The sequence below is a fragment of the Microcaecilia unicolor genome, chromosome 6 (assembly GCF_901765095.1).
Source record: "Microcaecilia unicolor chromosome 6, aMicUni1.1, whole genome shotgun sequence".
Lineage (NCBI taxonomy): Eukaryota > Metazoa > Chordata > Amphibia > Gymnophiona > Siphonopidae > Microcaecilia > Microcaecilia unicolor.
The window spans coordinates 283098066-283120090 of NC_044036.1; the positions used below are offsets into that span (position 1 = coordinate 283098066).

General features: G+C 39.2%; 1 protein-coding gene and 1 long non-coding RNA gene across 4 annotated transcripts in view; one reads left to right on the plus strand and one right to left on the minus strand.

The window, feature by feature from the left end:
- Positions 1-14363, minus strand: part of PPP1R26 (protein phosphatase 1 regulatory subunit 26) — a 36523-nt gene extending 22160 nt beyond the window's left edge. Inside the window, exons 1-3 of one of the 3 annotated variants that reach the window (XM_030207655.1) lie at positions 13956-14269; positions 9254-12915; positions 6651-7127 (exon numbers count right to left, since the gene is read on the minus strand). In XM_030207655.1, coding sequence (XP_030063515.1) covers positions 7016-7127; positions 9254-12864 — 3723 coding nt within the window. In that variant the 5' untranslated portion in view covers positions 12865-12915; positions 13956-14269 and the 3' untranslated portion in view covers positions 6651-7015. The other 2 variants (XM_030207654.1, XM_030207653.1) reach the window with 2 other exon arrangements.
- Positions 14364-14526: 163 nt separating this feature from the next.
- Positions 14527-22025, plus strand: part of LOC115472176 — a 48398-nt gene continuing 40899 nt past the window's right edge. The window contains exon 1 of the long non-coding RNA XR_003942474.1: positions 14527-14647. This is a non-coding gene — a long non-coding RNA (uncharacterized LOC115472176). The remainder of the gene's footprint in view (positions 14648-22025) is intronic.

Genomic DNA, 22025 nt, shown 5'->3' on the forward strand with positions numbered 1-22025 from the left:
AGTCTTGTATACTATGTCACTGCTCACAAGTGTCAAACTTGTACTCATTTAACCATTTTCTATGAAACTATAAAATGATGTACCGTATTTCTGAAAAACCCAGTACCTTCTACTTATGTAAATAAGCCATCCTGGGTAAGCCTACCAACTTTGTCACACAATCATCAGGTTTGCTCAGATTCATCCATTTCCCTGATCAGGTTATTTCTGGACAGTGGTGGCTTTAACATTCCAGTACTAGATACACCATAAGGACAGTAGATCTTATTTTTCTTTGTTACATTTGTACACCGCACTTTCCCACTCATGGCAGGCTCAATGCGGCTTACATGGGGCAATGGAGGGTTAAGTGACTTGCCCAGAGTCACAAGGAGCTGCCTGTGCCTGAAGTGGGAATCGAACTCAGTTCCTCAGGACCAAAGTCCACCACCCTAACCACTAGGCCACTCCTCCCTTATCTATGGAAAATGTGGTAAAGGCAGTTAGCTTAGTGGGGTTTAAAAAAGGTCTGGACAGCTTCCTAAAGGAAAAGCCCATAGACCATTATTAAATTGACTTGGGGAAACTCCACTGCTTATTTCTGGATCTTGTTGCTATTGCAAAGAGAAACCCAGTGGATCTATCGTCTTGATACAACAGAGCCCAATGGCTTGAACACGTACCTCCACTGGAATTGTTTTCTCTAATCAGCCACTGCTGATAATGACGTAGTCTAAATGGGGGAGACGCTTTAAACTTTAAAATGACGCTGGCACCATTTTCTTTCGGTTCTCTGTCTGTACCGGTCAATGTTGAAGTGAGACCAGACGCCAGATATAAAATTATGTATACAGAAGTAGACTATATGGAATAGATAAGAACATTTCTCTTCATGTTTTTACAGGTATATACAAGTCTTCCCTTAACAAAGCGATGTAATGCGAAACAGGCTCCTGTCGGGACTAGACATATACCAGAGACTTATTTGAACGTTGACATGGAGATCCAGGAAGTGCAGGATGTTTGCAGCTGCAGCATGATCTCATAATAATAGAGAAGTTTGTGGCTTTCAGCACGATAAAGATAAGTTAATTTTTTCTGCACCAGATTAAGCTCTTTGTATGAGTGCTGCAGTTTGTTAGTAGCACTGGATGGAAGCGATAGTGCATTAAGCAAATATATATAAAAAAACGAAAAAAGAATATCTGTTGCACAGAGATATTCACAAGACATTTGTAGTATCAAATATATTAAAGTACACCAATATTAGGCAAGTTGGGTGCACTATCGGTGGCTGGGGGCAGTCGGTGATTATAAATAGTCACAAAAGCAGAGGTTAGTAATAAGTATGTTACAAAGTGCCTGTGTGACGGTATGAGACGTCCCTTATCAAAAAATAGATGGTTGTTTGAGCTTTAGGCGCTCTATCCACAGTTTGTTGTGTATGTTTCAAGCATTATAAGGTGGAGCGTTGCCATTTTTTGCTATTTCTGAGATAAGCAGCATAAAATGTACTGAACTTTTTCGGGATCTTGCCAGGTATTTGTGACCTGGATTGGCCACTGTTAGAAACAGGATGCTGGGCTTGATGGACCTTTGGTTTGTCCCAGTATGGCAATACTTATGGATCAGAGTTTAGTTTGGGTGCAACATTAGTGATGGTGGTGTCACATATCAGGTAAGGGTTTGTCCATAGAAAAGCAGGAGGCTTACCTTTTCAAAGAGTTTGACCCTTCTTGGAAAATAGAGAGGAAACCCTACGTTCTCTTTCTACCTCTAGCCCAAATAATAATGCTAATTCATTCAGCATGGTTCCATTCAACATGGTAAGAGGAGGAACCAGGATAATGCAAAATAAAATGTCAGAAATGTACGGTCAGGTAACAACCCTCATTCCTTTAAATAGCTTTGGGTTGTTCCTTTTTTCACAAAACATTTCTAAGTAAACCCCCTCCCCCAAAAAACAAACATGAACCCTCCCCAATCAACAAGTCTTTCATTTATTTCTTTAGCTTTTGCATACACAAACTTTTGTTTATAACCTGTCAAACAACAAGCATCTGGAAAAGAATTATGAAAGTTGGCAATGCACAGCAAAATCAGTAAATATAAACACAATAAGTTAGATTCTTTCAGGTGCACAGTTTTCAAAAGCTTAATTGTTCCAAAATGGTAGGAATAAAGTACAAAATTATTAATTTTTAACTTGTCATACAGTGTTAAGCAACAATACACACTAATGTTGGAACTTCAACTATGTAAAGGCTACAAGGAAGAAAAGGAGTTTCATGTAGTTCTAGGAAAAGAACAAAACTTTACATATGAAAAGTAAGAAGTACACTGAAAATTTCAGTGACTAGATATCTCCAAACATGAAATCATAGTGGAAGATTTTTTTTTTTTTTTAAATCTAATTTCATTTTGAGCAAGATGAAGCTGCAGCAGGTTGGTCTGGGCTGTATTGTTACAAATTCTGTTAATAAGCCAAGAGAAGGACAGCGGAGGAGGGGCCATAGTTTTACCAAGAACTAGTCACGCCAGTTGGAAGAATGAAAACCAAGGCCAAGTGCACTGTACCACCATCACCACTCGAGGGAAGCCACTGCTTGCCCTGGGACTGGTAGCATGGAATGTTGCTATTATTTGGGTTTCTGCCAGATACTTTTGACCTGGATTGGCCACTGCTGGAAACAGGATAGTGGGTTAGATGGACCATTGGTCTGACCCAGTACAGCTATTCTTATGCTCCCCTCCTCCTTCCCATAGTCTATGACACAGATGTAAACTAGAACCAGGAACCACTAGTGCTTGCTCAGGTTTCCAGCTATCATGAAAAGGTCTGCATGCTATTTTCTCATCTGAACAAAAATGAAAATAAAAATTTCAGCTGAAAAAGGCCTATGAGCATATACAGCATGAAAAAGCAGAAGTGCAGCTTTATGCCAGTTAGCAGCCCTACATCCCCCCCCCCCCCCCCCCCCCCCCCCCCCATCCATTGCAAACCTCACTGCTAATACTGTATGCCATTAAACAGAGAAAAGCCTTAGGAAGTCAAATCCTTAAGGTTTAAAAGATGTTTAAATTGTGAATATTCTAATGTTTGTTTCATCTCTCTCAGATGACACTCGCTCACTTTTGTTGCTTTTAAAACTGACAACTGCATATAAATTTAGTTTGAGAATTATCCATTATTCTAGAATGAAAGACCTGCTCAACAGAGTACAAAATCTGCTTATGATTTCTGTAATATAACTTCAAGGCTGATATTAATTCACTGACCCATCACACTATAATCTGTAGTGTCTTCAACAATCAATTCTCTGACAACATAATACAGTTTACCTTGAAAAACCCAATGTAACCCTTTAAAGCTGGTGCTTCTATTCTGTAATATAAGTGGCACCACACTAGCCAAAACCTTTCAATCTTGGTTGTTTTTCACTTATACTATTCATCATAGAACTAGGGATTCTGAAGACTGAAAATAATGAGTAAAAATACTTTTGGTGGTTTTGCATAACAGCTGGTATTTTCAACATTAAACATCAATGTATTGCACCCACTCACTGAAAAAAATCATCCTTGTAAGACTTACTAAATGCACTGATGTCATCTAGAAGGTGCATCAATGATGCATGAACTCTCCTTCAAAACTTTGTGCAAACTTAGATTTTTCTTATCTGGAAACCAGGGGGAGGGGGGGCAGTGAACCCAGTCATTTTTCCCTGCTCCTTTGGGCTACACCACTAATGGAGCTTCCATTTGCAGCTACTTCTCCCTCACTTTTAAATCATCGTCCCCATTCCTGTCCAGCACAGGGACCAAAGACCTCAGACTCTCTCTAGAACTCAAAATGCATGCACACCTTGAGCCTGGCCACTAGTCCCCTCAATCTATAACAGGACAACTGGAGTTAGGTGATAACTGCGCAAGTTACAGAATACTAGCACCTATGCACGTGATTGTTAGTTATGCACGTAAGTGCTAACTTAATGCTCAGCAATATTTTATGATATAGGTATGTAACATGCTTTGTGTATAATTGCAAGGGGGCTTACAAGTGGATGGGTCCCACATTTAACCTATTAACTTACAGACTATTGTAAGTTACAGGTTAAAATGCCTCATTTAGCTTTATTAACATGGCACAAGTGGCCACATCTAAATGCTGACTTATGCTAGTATTCTACAACAGGGCACCCTGATGACTTTACAGAATTAGCGTTTAGCATGTTGCCTCTTGTTGCTCTTTATAGAATTGCTCCCTAGATGCTGTTCTGGTTTAAGGAGCAAAAGAAACTAAACATGGGTCTCTAGCATACAGCACTATCACTAATCCAAATAATCAGTCCTATACTCAGTGTTTCACAACCTAGTATAAAAAACCCCCACAAGAAATAGATATCCACTGAAGATGCTGGTGGATCACAAAACTTAAATACATAAAGCAATTAATTTTACTTTCATAGCGAGGTTTTTTTTTGTTAACAATAAAGTCAAATCTATGGGCTGGATTCAGTAAATGGCACCTAAAGGTAGGCACCAGAAAGATCTGTGCTAAAGTAATATTCGCACCAAGCTCCCTTTGCCGAATACTAGCTTAGCACGGATTTCCAACCTAACTTTATGCACCAGCATTTACACCTGCTGAAACCTGGCATAAATGCTGGTACCCAATTTACGGCAGCTAGGTATGCATTTAATAGTATTCAATAACATTGTGTCTAACTTCTGGGAATCGCTCTTGATCCGCCCATGCTCCTCCCATAAATGCGCCCCTTTGAAGCTGCATGCTATAAAACTTAGGCTTTTATGTTATAGAATAGCACCTAGGGCAGATGCACACACAACTATATTGGTGCCAATTAACATCAATATGTTAATTACCTTAGTGCACACGTCTGCTCACAGCGCCCAAATTTGTGCAACCTATATAGAATCCGGGGGTATATGAACACAATCAGGTCAGCTAAACAGCAGATTCCATTCTGTCTCCTGGAAATTCAGGTCATATACTTATCCTTTGACTGGCTTCTGAGAAATAGCCTTTACTAATTATCTTAAAACTTGTGAAGTAGACATTCTTTAAGCTACAGAGTAAAGGCCAACTTTCAAAGAACTGGGATATGCCGAGTACTTGTAAGAGGAAATGTTAGGGCATGATGGACACTGACTTATGTCCTTTATTAAGGAAGCAAAGTAACTTAGCAAAATAAAAAATAAAATAAAATATGAAGAGGTAAGGGGCAATTCTGCAAACTAAAGTAAGACTGGAACAGCTGTAGTGTTTTGCTCCATTTTTTTTTTTTTTAATATGAAGCCAATGAAAGGGAATAAGATGCTGGATAGGGTATTAAATCCTATCCTGAAGCAAAATCAGAGGGCAGAAACCATTTCTTTCCTCATCTTCAGCTATTTGCTGCAATCTAACCTGCGGGTTGCTTCATTACCGAAAAGATAACTCATACAGATGATTGATAACTGCATCATCTTTAATCTTTGACAGAGAAACTGGACATATGGGTAAGATTCTTTGCTGAATGGGGAAAAAAAACCAAACACGAATGCGCAGCTCCTCAAATAAAAACTTGTGGTTATAGGGCATTATTGATGTTACAAACCTGCATGTGTATAACTGCAAAAATCTATATGCCAAAGAATCTCAACTGCTGTAACTTCTTTTAAATAGTTGAAAGAAGTGCAATAGATGTTTCCCACATATTACTAAGCAGATGAATTGTTGGAAGTACAGAACAATTGAGCAGAAGGAAACTTCTAGGCCAGTTAAACTAAATCCAGGCCTAGGAACCAGTGCCACAAACCTTCATTCTTAACTACTAGGAGTATTTAATCCCTACTTTCTCTCCTTCGCCACGCTCATTTAGAAAATACCATCATAGCAACAGTTCTTTGACAGCAAACACTATGTGTCAACACTGAGCAATGCTCAAGGATTCTTCCCTTACTTTCTAAACACCCAGGGGGTGGGGGCTGAGCACACTCCCTCTATAAAGTGCATTATTCTTGTTGAAATGTCATCAATAACAGTCTGAAGACTTAACATTTGCTTAGACGCAGAGTAGACGTAATGATACTGTTCGTGCATGTTAATTCAATCTCTAAGTACATTTAAAACAACAACAAATAAAATGTAAGCCAAAATTTTACATTAAATGGACTGGCCATTCAAATGTTACTCATTTGATTGAAAGTTCAATCAGCCTTTTATCCTGAATTCATGACAGAGCCTATCACACAATCAAGTTGCTTTGGAGAGGCTTCAGCTGTACCAACACTTGCCAAGTTTGCCACGCTACACAAAATGCTTCATATGTTCATTTGTTATGAAGTTTAAAATATGAATCTAAGTTGCACTGATGCACAGAAGAGTTAACTGTACAAAGAGAGCAATGTATTTATTCTTCTAGGGTCTTCTATAGAATAAATCCCAAATTGTACAGGTTAAGCTACCTGTTAAAACTCATCTTCAAACAAACTTGTTAAACTTTAGGTGAAAACTTGGTTTGTTTCTTAGTTCCTGCTCTAAACTCAGTTCCCCTGCAAATGCTGGTTGGTCTTTTTTAGGCTTCTTAATTTTTTTTTTCAATTTGGTTGTTGTCTAATTTTATATTGATTAAATATTTGTTTTTTTTTTTGTTTGTTTTTTTTTTGGGGGGGGGGGGGCTGGGACTGCAGGACATAAATTTGTAAACAAATTAATTTCATTGGGTTCCCATGATAACTGTTTAATCATACTAGTGTCACACTTGTACAAAAGAAACCAATGAGACTGTCAAGTTTAAATATATTATCATATGAAGTTATTGAAATTAGCTTTCTACAAGCTGCTTTAAATTCTTTGTAGAGGAAGGCATGAGATAACTGCCAAATGACCATATGTTCCTGGAAGGATCCTCTGCAGGCTATGATCCCTTTTACTAAACTAATCTACAAGTTATTTGAGGAACTTTTGAGATGGTAGAGAAAAAGTAGTCATAAAAAACCCCCACAACTGGTGGATAATGCTTTGGTTGCTTCAACTAAGGGCTTGAAAGACACAAAGAATTCTCTTACAGCAGATAAAGTAATTCTTCTGGAGAATTTGGGATGTCAAACAACAGCTTTTTCTGCACCTGCTTGAACTTATCCTGTAAAACAGGACCACAATGCACTTTCAAACATATGCCTGCAACCGCTATTAGAATTACAGGAATGACAGCATATTCCTAGCACATGGGGAGAAAAATGATATGATTACCCAACTGCAACAAGCTAGTAGTCAATGGGATCAGACCTTAAGTGTCATGACATCATAATGCACAATGCAGCTCTCTACATACATGGAACATGGAATTTAAAAAAACAGTAGTTTGGTTATTGTTTGATAGCAGCACAAATGATACCCAATGTAAAATGTTATGTTAATGGTCTGGTGGACAAATATACTTGAATTAGGACACTGTAGTAAGGCTTCTTTGGTATCATTTACAATAACTTAGCAGCTATACGACTCTAACATTGATATAACAAAATGGCCATTTTAAAGCTTTTGCCAATCTGAAGTCTATTTAGCAGACAGAAGCACCAAGCCAAATAGTCAGGGCCCCTTTAATTAAGGCATCTTGAAAATGGGACCAGTAATCAAGTTTGAGCAGAGTACTAGTGAAGACCTTAAATTAATACCATACAATGAAGAAGGCATTTGCTTGAAAGTTTCTATCTGAATTTGTTACATAGGACCACAGAAACTAAGAGACCCTTTTACTAAAGCTTAGTGCATGCTGCAAGTCCTATTTTACACCAATGGGCCATATGGCACCATAATGCATACTAATGCCCATTAGCTCACGCAAAGCTTCAGTAAGAGGGCCCCTGGAAACATGCCAGGAATTCAAATGCATAAACTTTGAGACCTAACAAGCTGGTACAGACAACGCTGTTAGTGAAACTGAGAGCTTCACCACTGGCACAGGACTTTTAATCCGTAAAAGTATTTACACAGTTAACCAATATCTCTGTTGCAGTACTAAAGACAAGGGTTCAACTCCTAAGCCTGACATCTGGTCTTGCTAGCCATTGCTCAGGATGCTGAAATTGGAAAGAAAAGGAATATAGCTTGTTATCCAACAACAGCAATGTCAGTGGATACATTTCCACTGGTGACTTATTCATAAAGGAAACAATCCATGACCCTCAGAGAACTGTGGCTATGATGACCATACTAGATAAAGTTTAAAAAATTAAAAAAAAGAGAAAAAAATTCTTGGGTAGCTGCACATCTAGGCTCATGGGGGGGGGATTCTATATAGATTGGCCACAGTTAGGCACTGGGATAAGCTGTGCTAAGCTAGTTTTGTGTGCCTGCCAAAGGCTGGTGTAAATGCTAATGTACAACTAATGGCATTTAGGCATGCAAATGCACATATTCTACAACGCTACGCTTAAATTCTGGAATGCCCCTCCCGTGGCCAAATCCCTCTTTTGGAGTTACACCCTATGAAAATTAGCCGAGCACAATAAATAGGGCGTAGGGTAGATCTGCGCTTTAACTCCTAAAGACTACCAATTAAGTGCGTGTTAACACTAATTATTATCGCCAATTACTTTGTGCATGGATCTAGTGCCCAGCTTTATGGAACCAATACAGAAGTCCCCTGATGGCGCTGTAATATCCTTAAAGACCTTTTTCAATTGAAATGGAAACTGCTGGGTAGATAGAGAGGAGGTAAAATCACAAATCAAAGTAAAGAAAGGAAGAAAAGATTAGGGCAGGGTTCAAGACTTATTTTAGTGCAAAGTCTCAGAGCAGTGATCAGAAGAAAATATATAAATCACTACATTCATTAAGTTTACATTGGTGCAGTGCTGTGTAGTTGGTCCAAGACTACATCATGGTATCCGATTACTTCAATATATTTTTTATATTTGCATGCGCCAAAATAACTCCTGGTAAATACATTTATCTCCTTCAACCATATTTATCTCCTTCAAATCACACACAGTAAGTACAGAATCATTAACTACATATGCCCTGTAAACTTAAAAAAAAAAAGTTTCATTAAAGCACTTTTAGTGTTTACAAAACTCTACAAAACATTTTAAGTATATTTATCCTTATCTGTTAAACAGACGAACTATTTACATTTCTCTCTATATATATGACTGAAAATTATTTCAAGGTATGTTGTGAAATTCAATCCAGAGGATTAGTGGCTCAATGAAATATTTACACATATAATCAGTCTTGAAGACCGATAGGTGAAAAAGTACTTACAAATTGGAAACCTTTCCTTTCTCTCTCCAGCTTTTCTTTTCCTCAATACAAACGCTGTTTAACATGCTATCAGCTTTATGTTCATCTTCCTGACCCTGCTCCTCTTTCTGGTCATCCCTGTCCTTGTATTCTGTTATCTCTTTTTCTGAGTATATAATTCCTCCTTCAGGTTTACTATACCTCATCTGAAAGCTGCTGTTCTTCCTTAAGTCTGTCTCAGTTGCAGTACACACAGATTTGCTATCCTGTATAATTCTGTCTCCTTTAACTACTGCTAACATTGCAGGGTGCTGTTCACTACTTTTTACCATAAAATGTGTGTCTTTATTAATCAAGGGATCTCTTCCAAAGTGCACTGGGGATGATATGACCTGCTTTAGAACAGAAAGACAACCAGTTTTTTCTTTACTTTTTTCTGTCATTACCATGTCCTCCTCCTTACTCACTATGGTACCTCTAGAAAGGAATGGTGAAATATTTATTTCTTTATCTTTTTCTAAACTGAGAATTTTACTTTGTACCACTCTGTTGTTTTTCCAGTTGTCTGTTAAAGCAGTTTGGGAAGTCAATGGGTTTATGCCTCTAGCATCTCTCTCTTCACTAGTCTGACCTTCAATAAGCACATCTGCCTCCTTTCCACAAACTTCTTTTAGACCAGCTAGAAAACTCCCTGCCAACTGTACTTGAAAGGTACATTTGCATGAACTATCAGACTCGGCATTAGGGTTGTTTTGCAAACCTCTCTTCAAGGGAGCACATTCAACCCTCTCTTTACTGTGGCCAGGATTATTGACAGTTTTATTAAATATGTGCACTCCATTCCCAAATGAGCTATCATTACTAGTCATGCTTTGATTCATGTCCCAGTTTGCTGTTGCTTCAGTAGTAATGTGGTCCAAGTGCCCTGTACAGGGCACACTCTGTTCACTTTCACTACAACTCTGTGTCACTGTACTCTGGCAAACAAGCTTGGAGCTGGTCAAGTGTTCAGCTTGTCGAGATCCAGGTTTAATTGTCAGATTTAAAATTTCATTTTGAGTTTGGTACTTTCTATCATCTTCAAGGGTTGCTTTAGAAGGGGTAAGTGTATCCTTTTGCAAAGTTGTACTGATTATTGATTCTCTGGCTTTTTCTGCCAGAAACTTCCTAATTTCTTGTTCGATGCTATCATCACTGTCCACACAGCTATCATCATCTATTTCTGAAATGACCTTAGGCAAATTTTTACTTTCAATAGCAGTTGAGCTCATCAGGTTACAACCCAAGTTAGGCTTGTCTTTTTGTAGCTGGAATGCAACCTGTATATTTGATGTTTTTTCATCTAAATTTGGTTTCAAGTTCTGAGATTTATTCAGTACATTTTCTTTCACATCCTTTTTGGGTTTTGAGAGGCAACTTTTCAGTATAATAGGGTTCTTATTTTTCCACTCTTTAGGTTTAATGTTCTCAAACTTGTCCAAAACCTGCATCTGTGTCTCGCCAAATCGGACTTTTTTCCTGTATTGATGTCTTTGGTCTTTTGACCTTTTTTTAAACTTTTTTTTTGATCTGAGGAGATCCTTAATGGCAGCATCAAGATCCTCATCACTGTCCAACGAACTGCTTTTGTCACCTGGCCAGCAAGTCCTTTCATCCTGAAGGCCTCCTCTAAGGCTTCCGATGTTACTACAAACAGGTACTAAAGTGCTTTCCGACTCCGAGACCTTGGTCTTTTTAACAGTCCCACTGAAGTCGAGAGTCAACCGCTGACTCTCACTACTCAGATTTACAGGTTCCTTAAATTGTATGCAACTGTTTAGACTGCTTGCACTTTGGCAAAGGTGATCTATAGAATCTCCACAATCAGTTTCTTGAGATGACTTGTCCTCTGACCGTTCAGAATATGTTTTCAAGTCTGCTTGTACAATATTACTTTCATCCCTCATTTTTCTTTTGTGAGTCAGTGACAGTCTTCTCCTTGAAAGAGAACTGTGGCCAACCACAGGATTGCTGTGCTTTGACGAATTATTGGGATTTGTAGGTGTCAGATTTGCAGACTGTGCCTTCAGCGCTAAGAAGGTTTGGATTTCTTGCTCTATGCCATCATCACTGTCTACTGAGCTATCGTTTTCTGAACACGGTAGTACTCCTTTGGGAGAAGAAATGGGATTTTCTAGTGATGGCTTTTCACAATTTTCAATTTGTAATGGCATTATAGTTTTAGAAATATCAAGTATAGCTTCAGCGCATAAAAGTTCAGCAGCCATTTCAGCTGTATAGGGGGCATGTAGCAGTGACTCACATTTAGAAGTTTTGTCCACTGGAAATGAAGATTGTTCAAGTTGTTTTAAATTCTGTTTAATATCACTACCAGCTTTGCTGAGCTCTGTTGACTTAGAATTAATACGCTTTCTTTTTCTACTCACTATTTTTTTAGAGGCATCTATTGTGGCATTTTTGGATGGACTAACAGCACAGTTTGAGGAAGAATCTTCAGTTGTCTTCTTTACTATAAACGGTTCTCTTTGTAAAGAATCACAGTGCATGCTAGGATTAAATTCTTTCCTGTTTTTCTCAAGCTGGTAAAGCTGAATAGCCTCTTCTATGCCATCATCACTGCTTGAATTAGATAAGCTTTCATCTACCATTTTCATTGACTGGACACATTGAGGTTTGTAATCATTTTGTAGATGGGCAACCAATGTTTTACATATCTGCTTGTCTTTACCAAAACTCTTCACTGCAACAAAGGGTTTATTCTTAAGACTCTTATGTTGGATACTGGTCTTCTGTAATTCTGTATGTTTTCCTACTAAAGTGTTTTTACATCCTTGTTTATAACTAGCAGAGTTAGTTTTGTCCATTCCTTTAAGTTTAAATTCAGGCTTCACCTTCTGATCTATTTGTCTAGACCCCATGACTTCATTTTTGATGGTTCCCTGTTGCTTCTTCTCATTAAGGAATTGTTCAATTTCAGCTCTAATGCTTTGCTCAAAAGAATCATCACTACTTATACTAGAAGGCGATGCACATCTTAGCTTTTCATGATTTTTCAAACTGTCACAAACGCTGTCATTAGAAGTAGCTTCTTCTTTAACAGAAGGCATGCTGTGTCTTTCAGTCTGCTGCAGATCTTTATTGAACACAATTCCATCTTTAGCACTATTTGAGCACTCTGCATCTGCAGGCTGCGACAGGCTAGCTTCGTTTTTGTTTTTCAAGTATTCCTGAATAGCTTCCTCAATGTCACGATCAACTGAATCATCACTATCTGAATCCAACACCAAGGGCCCAAATGCCAAGTTTTCTTCTGTATCAAATTCAGTGGAATAACGAAGCTTAGCACATTCTTTACTTTTTGCTACTTTGGCACCAGTGGTAAGTCCGTTATTTACTCGTGCCTCCCCCTTTCTATTCTTCTGCATAATACATGCATACTCATCATTCACATTAAGAGAAGATTCCTCACTCTGTAGATTGCTAATAATCATCTGAACTTGTGCAGTAATAGGTGTCCCAGAGACATCATCTTCAGATTCCGAGAAACAAACAGAAAAAAGATTCCTTGTCTGTCCGTATGATCCCCATTTTGTTTGCAGAGCAACCACAGGAGGGGCATTCATAAGAAACATTCTAGCCGACAATGTTGGGAGTCCGCAAACAACTCAAAATGGGCTCACATCCTAAAAAGAAACACAAAGTATTTGATATATGCATAGGAAACATAAAATCTCAACGTATTTCAAATAGGCGGCCTGTGTTTCTTTCCCTCCATGACTTAGTTCAGAAAATACCTCAAAACTATAAAGTAATTGAATTACAATTTTGACAAATCCTTTAGGCAATGATAACCTAACCTTTAATCAAATCCTGAAAAATTCATGTTTATTGTTCTTTGGGTTTTTTTGACTACTTAATTCCTAAGGGGCCCTTTTACTAAGCTGCGATAAACGCTAGTGCATGCTTCCTGAAGCTTAAAAGGGCTTACCATGGGACATAGGCATTCTGAAATAAGTTCCAAATCTGCACTGGCAACCATGCACTAAAAACAAAGTTTTTCCATGGAGGGGCGAGTCAGTGGGATGAACAGTGTGTGTTCCTGCGCTAATCAGTTAGTGCAGCTACATTACTGCGTGCTGATTATCACAGAATTAGCATGAGAGCCCTACCTACAAAATAAATGTCGGTAAGTGATTATATGCTAATTTATTTAAAATGGCCACATAACCATTAATAGGGAAAATTGGCTATTTTCCAGGTGTGGTGGGAATTGCCTTAACAAGAGGGAAAGACCCACAGAAGGCCACTTACACCCACAGCTTTGTAAAAGGAGCCCTGAGTTTTGAAGGCTAACAAATTTTTTAAATACATTCGCAAAACTTAACTAATCTATAACGCACAAACTTACTCATATATGATATTAATCTGGACACCAATTTAGCTTAAACTTGTATTGCTTTTGTAACTACCTACAGTACCTGAATGCAAGTCGTCCTGCCATAGGATTTACAAAAGCAGCAAGTGCATTTAAACTAGATACTAAATGACACGCATTCAGTTGCCCTCACACATTCGCACACGCCGAGAACCCCTCTTCAGACGCATTCGGGTACCGGTCTCCCCTACCCGTGCTCCGCAATCTCTTCCTCTCGCTCCCCCTCTCCTCCTTGAGCACGATCCACCATCTCTCTCTCAACCCTCCCCACTCCCATCAAACTCATACCTGAGGTCGCCCACCACCAGTCCTGCAGCTTTTCTTCTCCAGTACCCCGTCCCCTCTGACTCTGACACAACTTCTCTCCATCGGCTGCATCCCGCCTTACCGGAAACAGGAAGTTGCGTTCGAGGAAGGCAGGACATTTAGAGCATTGAAAAAAATTGCGTAAAAGAGAGAGTGGGACACCAGAGAAGGAAATCTACGGGGCCCAAGAGGCGATCTCAAAGACAAGTTGAAAGGTGCACGGGAACGGGAATCCCGTGGCGATGGAAACGGTTCCTTCGGGGTTCTCGTGGGAGTGTACAAACATCTCAGTGACCACCTACTTCCTTCAATACGTTCAAGCACTGCCTCCCTCTTCCTTCAAAGATTAAGCGCAGCCGCACTTGCTGTCTGCCCGCCCGGGCTCATGCAGCAAAGCTCACACGCCCCTTGGCACCGATATATACATGGGTCAGTAGCCTCACAGGTCACCTGATCTAGTGGCGCATGCGTGTGGCGATCTCCAGGTGCAAGGATGGCTGCACGTGGAGGTCGCCACACCCACGCGCCAGTTGATCAGGTTATGACCTCTGATGTCACACTGACCCGTGCATATGTCAGTGTGTGAGCCTTCCTTGTTCCTTTGCTGCTACAGCCAGGAAAGAGAACAAGTGCAGTTATGCAGAATTATGGAAGCGAGGACTTGCTGCAAAGCGGTAAGTGTTAAACAATGCACAAGGAGTTATAAGATCGGCACCGATGCTGATCACATAAGTCTTGTTTTTTTTTCCTTTTTGATAATTTTATTCAAACGTATGCACAGACTTGCAGGTGGAGTTAAGGGTACATGAGACGGTGTAAAAGCCAGATCTGCGGGATCCCCGGGATCTTCCGGATCTAAGTACGACTTTAAGACTGGAGCGCGTCTTTGTTTTGACGGCCGCTGCTGCTTACAGTATGCAGCAATCACCAGCCATAACTCAGCGCTGTGATTCTCTATCCCCCTCTTTCCGTGTGGTGAGTCTTCAAGGAGGTTAAACCAAGGAGGTGTAATAGACTGGAGTGGAAGTGAGCCTATCTAGTCCACTGTAAGTAAGGAAGACATTTGATTAATCTCAGTTTACACTCCCCCCCCCCCCCCCCCCCCCCCCCGCAGCCGTCATTGCCTTCAGGCAAAACACAGCAAGCAAACCTGTGAGCTTCTGCATCCACGTTTTCATCTCTCCTGATCGAAAATACACCAGGATCCTGGTGTATTCATCCCTTCTGATTGAAGATACACCAGGATCCTGGTGTATTGGGCGCTTCTGATGAGAAATAGCTGAATTGAGGTGTATGCGCCGGCCGTCAGACAATGAATACAGCTGGATCTAGGTGTAAGCAGCCCTTCCAGAAAGTTTTGGGCATATGCAAAGAGAGTTTCTACTGTGTCTAGCAGGTACAATAATTTTTAATGCTGTTTTGCTGATTTAAAACTTTATGTTATAGGGGAAGCTTTAAAATGACATTTCTGTCAATTTTTTAAAAAAATGACACACTAAGAGGCATATTTTCAAAGCACTTTGGGAGGCTAAGTTCCATAGGTTTCTATGGAACTTTGGGAGGCTAAGTGCTTTGAAAATAAGCCTCATAGGCATTAAAACTTTTTACAAGTATTTTTATAGAGAACTATGTTTATTGTCATCATGAAGAAAACAGCAGGCATCTAGCGCTCCAATGGAAACCACAATAGAACACTGGAAATAAAGCAGCTTCTGGAGTACTGACAAATATATTTTGGAAATACCCTCCCCCCTCACAGACCCTTGAAAATTCCACCAGCCCCCACAACTGCTCTTAGATCTTCCCACCCCCCTCCACCCCCTAACAAGAGAGAATGCAAATCTACTTTACTATTGTTTTTGCCAAATGGAGATGGCTGCTGCAGCGGGACTGGCTTCAACTTTATAGCCAAACCGTCTCCTGTGGACCAGATAAGCTCATCCCATGTCCCCTCATTTAACCTCAACTCTTAACTCTGTTTTCAGTTTTGGCTCAGTATAAGTCATCACAAGAACAAAATATAAGAAAACCAATGGACTGCATTAGGGGCTTCTAGCCCATGTAGTTATGTTTAAACAAAAGAGATCTGCATGAAACAAAATATTTATTTGTATTTGGACTTATAAAACCACTTGCCCCTGAAACATGTTGAAAACAGAATAATCCATTTGTATATCTAAAATGTAAACTTCTACAAAACAGATGAATATGTGATTCCATGTGCCCCAATGAAAGGAGAGTTTAATTCTACTTCCATTTAATGTCAATATATTCCATCGTCCTTATAAACACCAGACTTCCCAAAGCAGATTACTACAACAGTTAAGATGAACCTATTAGGAAACAGGATATTCTCACTGAAATCTGGCCATCTGAATTGTATACAATAACAGTGCTGTATAATTTAGACCAACTAAATAAAAGGTCTAGTTTATATGCATAAGTGGTGACAGAGTTACTGCTTATATGGATTAAGTTAACCCAATAAAAACAAAAAGTATCACTTTATTCTTTTTGTTTTTATTTATTAACGTCTGTTTCCATGCTTTAAAATAGACTACGACAGTCACACCACTCCATGTATATACTGAGTGTAGCAATTTAAATGAATGGAACCACTGAATATGAGCATAAAGATAAGAATTAGTGTTACAGAAATAATTTATAAATAATAATAGTCGCTTATTTAATGTGCTCCAGACATCTTTTTCAAATATCAAATCAGTTTATTGTAATAAACCACCCACCAACATACATACACCCCTACTTACTGAATTAGTTCAATCCTATGTAAATATGTCAGATTATCACACATTTATACATTTATAGACACATCACACCACTTTCGTACTGGCATACTAAAAATATTCTCATTCATATTTTGATCAAATGTTCCATATACCTTACCCAGAGTTCGAGTTCTGCCACCTGCTCAACAGTACCACAAGTTCTTAAAAGAGCATGACTTAAAAAGTTCCTTTGTTTTGATGAAGCAACTTTATAAACAAGGGTCAATCTCTTACAATCCCATTACATTCAGTTCTTAGATCCAACTGATGAAATCCAACTTTGTAACTATTGATGTCTTTGTGCGTTCCAACAAATCTTTGAAGCAAAACACTCCTTGATGAAAATATCTCTGTTTTACTCCTTAATTGGCTGTATGAGAATGAACTTTAAGTCCTCAATGTATTATTGCCACATGCTTTTTTTATTTATCAAGATGTGCCAACTTGTCATCAATGGTTTCAACATGTTAACTTCCAAAAACACTCGAGAGCTTTGTTCAGTACATCTGAAAAATGACAAAACACCACAACTTCCTTTGTTACACGCTCCTCTTTTTTTTTTTTTTTTTCAAATATCAAATCAGTTTATTGTAACAAACCACCCACCAACGTACATACACCCCTACTTACTGAATTAGCTCAATCCTATGTAAATATGTCAGATTATCACACATTTATACATTATAGACACATCACATCACTCTCGGATTGGCATACTAACAATATTCTCATTCACATCTTGATCAAACGTTCAATGTACGTTACCCAGAGTTCGAGTTCTACTGCCACCTGCTCAACAGTACCACAAGTTCTTAAAAGAGTATGACTTAAAAAGTTCCTTTGTTTTGATGAAGCAACTTTATATCCAAGGGTCAATCTCTTATAATCCCATTACATTCAGTTCTTAGATCCAACTGATGAAATTCAACTTTGTATCTATTGATGTCTTCTTTAAGGGTTCACGTGCGTTCCAACAAATCTTTGAAGCAAAACACTCCTTGATGAAAATATTTCTGTTTTACTCCTTAATTGGCTGTTTGAGAATGAACTTTAAGTCCTCAATGTATTATCGACACATGCTTTTTTTATTTATCAAGATGTGCCAACTTGTCATCAATGGTTTCAACATGTTAACTTCCAAAAACGCTGGAGAGCTTTGTTCAGTACATCTGAAAAATGACAAAACACCACAACTTCCTTTGTTCCATGTTCCTCTATATTGGCCGCATTTCGAAATCCTCTTCTTCAGGAGGAACTACTTTCCTTATAATCTGCAAACACCCAACAATGATACTCATCATTGCAATCATCTTTCTTAATGATTCTCAATATTAACTAACTTTTATCATATAGTATGTAAATACTACTTCTAACTGCTTATCAGCGGGACTAACGTGCGGTCCCGGTCCCGGATTACTGATCCTCAGGCTTCATGCCCTTAGATTCTACTACCGGGGTTAAATACACATACCTAAGATCCAACCCCTCCCAACCCCTAATAATAGTAACAGTAAAATGAATTTATAAAGTCAAAGGTTCTGTTGTTGGTAGATGATGGGGATGTGGGATGACTTCTCTATGAGGAAAGGCTAAAGCGGCTAGGGCTTTTCATCTTGGAGAAACACAGCTGGAAGGAGGTTTGATAGAGGCAGTGGTGTGATGGAGCAGGCTCTCACAGGCTCTCGAGAGCCGTTTGCTAAGTTCTTAAGAATTTTGGGAGCCGGTTCTCCATGGCTACTTTAACAAATGGATCCCAAAATGTGGGCTTGGCCCCCTCCTGAATTCTCTTTTACTTTGCTGGCGAGAGAGAGCCCCCTGTTAACAATTTACCAGCACACCCCTGGATAGAGGTCTATAAAATAATAAGTGGAGTGGAATGAGTAGACGTGAATACAAGGACTAGGGGGCACACAAGCTACAAAGTAGTAAATTTAAAACAAATCAGAGAAAATATTTCTTCACGCAACGTGTAATTAAAATCTGGAACTTGTTGCCAGAGAATGTGGTAAAAGCAGTTAGCTTAGTGGGGTTTAAAAAAGGTTTGAATAACTTCTTAAAAGAAAAGTCCATAAGCCATAGTCCAGGTCACAAGTATCTGTTAGAACCCAATTAGTAGCAGTATTCCATGCTACCAATCTTGGTACAAGCAGTGGCTACCCCATGTCCATCTCAATAACAGACTGTGGACTTTTCCTGCAGGAACTTGCCCAAACCTTTTATGAACTCAGATGCACTAACTGCTGTTACCATATCCTCCAGCTGCCAGCAACGAGTTCCAAAGCATAACTATTCTTTGAGTGAAAATATTTCCTCCTATTTGTTTTAAAAGTATTTCCATGTAATTTCATTGAGTGTCCCCTGGTCTTTGTACTTTTTGAAAGCGTGAAAAATTGATTCACTTTTACCTGTTGTACTCCACTCAGGATTTTGTAGACCTCAATCGTATCCTTCCTTAGCCATCTAATTTCCAAGTTGAAGAGGCCTAACCTCTTTAGCCTTTCCTTATATGGGAGGAGTTCCATCCCCTTTATCATTTTGGTTGCTCTTCTTTGCACCTTTTCTAATTCCTATCTTTTTTGTGACACGGTGACCAGAATTGGTACAGATGGTTCTCCTTCAGTAGTTGTACTATGCAGTGACTTAAAAAAATATATATATATAATAAAATTTTCTTTGCTTGCATGAAGATTTCTATATTTTGATGTAGTGAAAATTGCAAAGTGAACACAAGTTAGATTTGTAATGCAGCATTATTCTTCAAGGAGAATTAGATTCAACCCTTGCACATACAAAATACATTAGAAGTTCTGGCAGACTCATTTACAAAGTATGTATTCTTCCCAATTATTTATTTATTTGTTATATTTGTATCCCACATTTTCCCACCTATTTGCAGGCTCAATGTGACTTACATAGTACCGTAAAGGCATTCGCCAAGTACGGTAGAGGAACAAATACAATTAGATGTTAAGGTCAATAGGGTAGGTAAGATTCTGGCACATTAGGAGTTGAAGGTAGGAAGGGGTAGATAATGTCCAATACGATCGGTATTGATGTGTTGCAGAGTAGAGGTATTTATGTTGGGTCGGTAGGGTATGCCTTTCCGAACAGGTAGGTCTTTAGTGATTTTCTGAAGTTTAGATAGCCGTAGATTGTTTTCACAGCTTTTGGCAGTGCGTTCCATAGTCATGTGCTTATGTAGAAGAAGTTGGACGCATATGTTGTTTTGTATTTGAGTTTTTTGCAAATTGGGTAGTGGAGATTCATGTAAGTCCGAAACATGCTTTGTAAATGGGTCTTTGTCAGAGACTTTCATATGTTTCATTAGCATAATTAAATAAAATGACTACTTCTGGAGGTTATGGGTACAGGTGGGGATGGAGCCATGATGGAGATTACTTGTGGGGACAGGTGGGGGTAGGTTAGATTCCAGTGGGGATGGGTGAAATTTTTGTCCCAGTGTAGCTCTCTAGTTGGAAGATGGGACACAGGGGCAAGTAGTTTGAGAATGAAGAAGTACTGTATTGGGGCTGTGGATTTGGGTTTGAGACAGAGGGGGAGAGATACGAAAATGGGGACAGAGGCAGAGGGTGTTACTTTTGAGTTGTTGAGTTTTTGCTTCTTCCAGTTTGTCTCTCACATCAGTAGGAGGCCAGTGCTGAAGGTCGGGCTCTAAAGCCCACAACATAAAACCCCACAACATAAAACCCCAATGTGCTACAACAGTGCAGAAAAATAACTAAGTGATGCTCAAAATAAATCTTATGGAAATAATATGCACAGTTAATTGGTGCTAACAAACAAAGCAAGGAGAGAATTGTGCCTGGCACATGCACACAAAGGGTTTGCAGTAAGTGTGACGCTTGTGCACATGCTCAGGCAGACTCGGAAGTGCAAGAACACATCTGCGCTGTTTGTCTGCACTTTTTAAATATAAGTCTTTCAAAAATAGTTTGCACTTTATATTAAAGCGCAGAAAAACAGGTACCAATGCGTGCTTTCACTTTTGGTTTTGGTCAGACTTTTGTACATGCTTTGCTCTCATTAGCTGCACTCAAATTTGCATGGACTTCCTTCGGCTTCCAAAATAAGACAAAAATGCAGTGGATTGTGAAAAATTTGTAAGAAATCTTCTGCTGAAAACTTACACTGCCCCTGACCTAGCAGTAAATTTTCAGCACTATTGGCCATTATTTCCTTCTGTGCATTTAAGCGCTTTTGTTTGTTCATTAGGAAGGGATGCTAAATGACCTTATTTGCATCCATTTAAATGCATTTGCGACAATATTCAGTGCATACGTTAACACCCGTTCTCGAGCATTTTGAGCATTTTATTTTGATCATCAACCCATAGGAGACACTGATACCTTAGCCCGGCTTCAATTTCCATGGATCCCTGTGTTGGGGTTGTGTGGGAGCTGTCTGGAGGAAGGGGGCATGACCTGTCCTTAAATCTCTAAGAACTGAGCTCCTGTCCCTTCCCGAGCTGCAGGCCTTGTGTGTGTCCAGTAAAGGGCGTCTCCTAGACTCTTGTATTGCACTCATGCACGCATATATGGACTTGCACACGTACTGTATGCTCCTACACTATGTTGGAATATATAATTGCAAGATCTTTCTATGCCCTGTAGCTTTATGTGGTGGGGTTCTTCGGGGGGGGGGTCAAACATCTTGATCCTCTGTTGAGAGCTGCTGTTTTTCAGTGGGACCTATTTTATCCTCGGTGTCTTGGGTGGAACCCCCTCCCTCGACCCAAAATGAAGCTCTGTAAGGATCCATATTTGTCTTTCTCAGAGCACTCTATTTCGATAAGGACTATTTCATCCTTTACCCAAGGCATTCTAGTTCTGCCAGCCATCGAGAAGAACAATGGTTGCAATTCCAACAAGCTCTATAAGCTGGATGTGCGTACTGGAGCGTTAGGCTATCTGACGGTAACTAATCCCTTTCAAAAGTCTGACAAGCTATGCATCTTTCTAGTTGATCAGTTCTAAAGCATATAGGTGTTTGGTCAAGGTATGAATTTTGAAGGCAGTAATGGGTTAGTAGCAATTTCCTTATTGCCCTCTTATATAAATCAAAATATAATATCTAAAAATGGATAGAGTTGTCTGTTTTGACTATTCAGGTTTCTGTGAGGTTCTGGCAATACATACTGTGAAGTTTCCCCACTCTGGCAGACTCACCTGGATCTCTCAGGTCTTACACCTAAGCAACTTGACAATTTGATTATCTGAGATAACAAAAATAGAAAAAGCAGCTC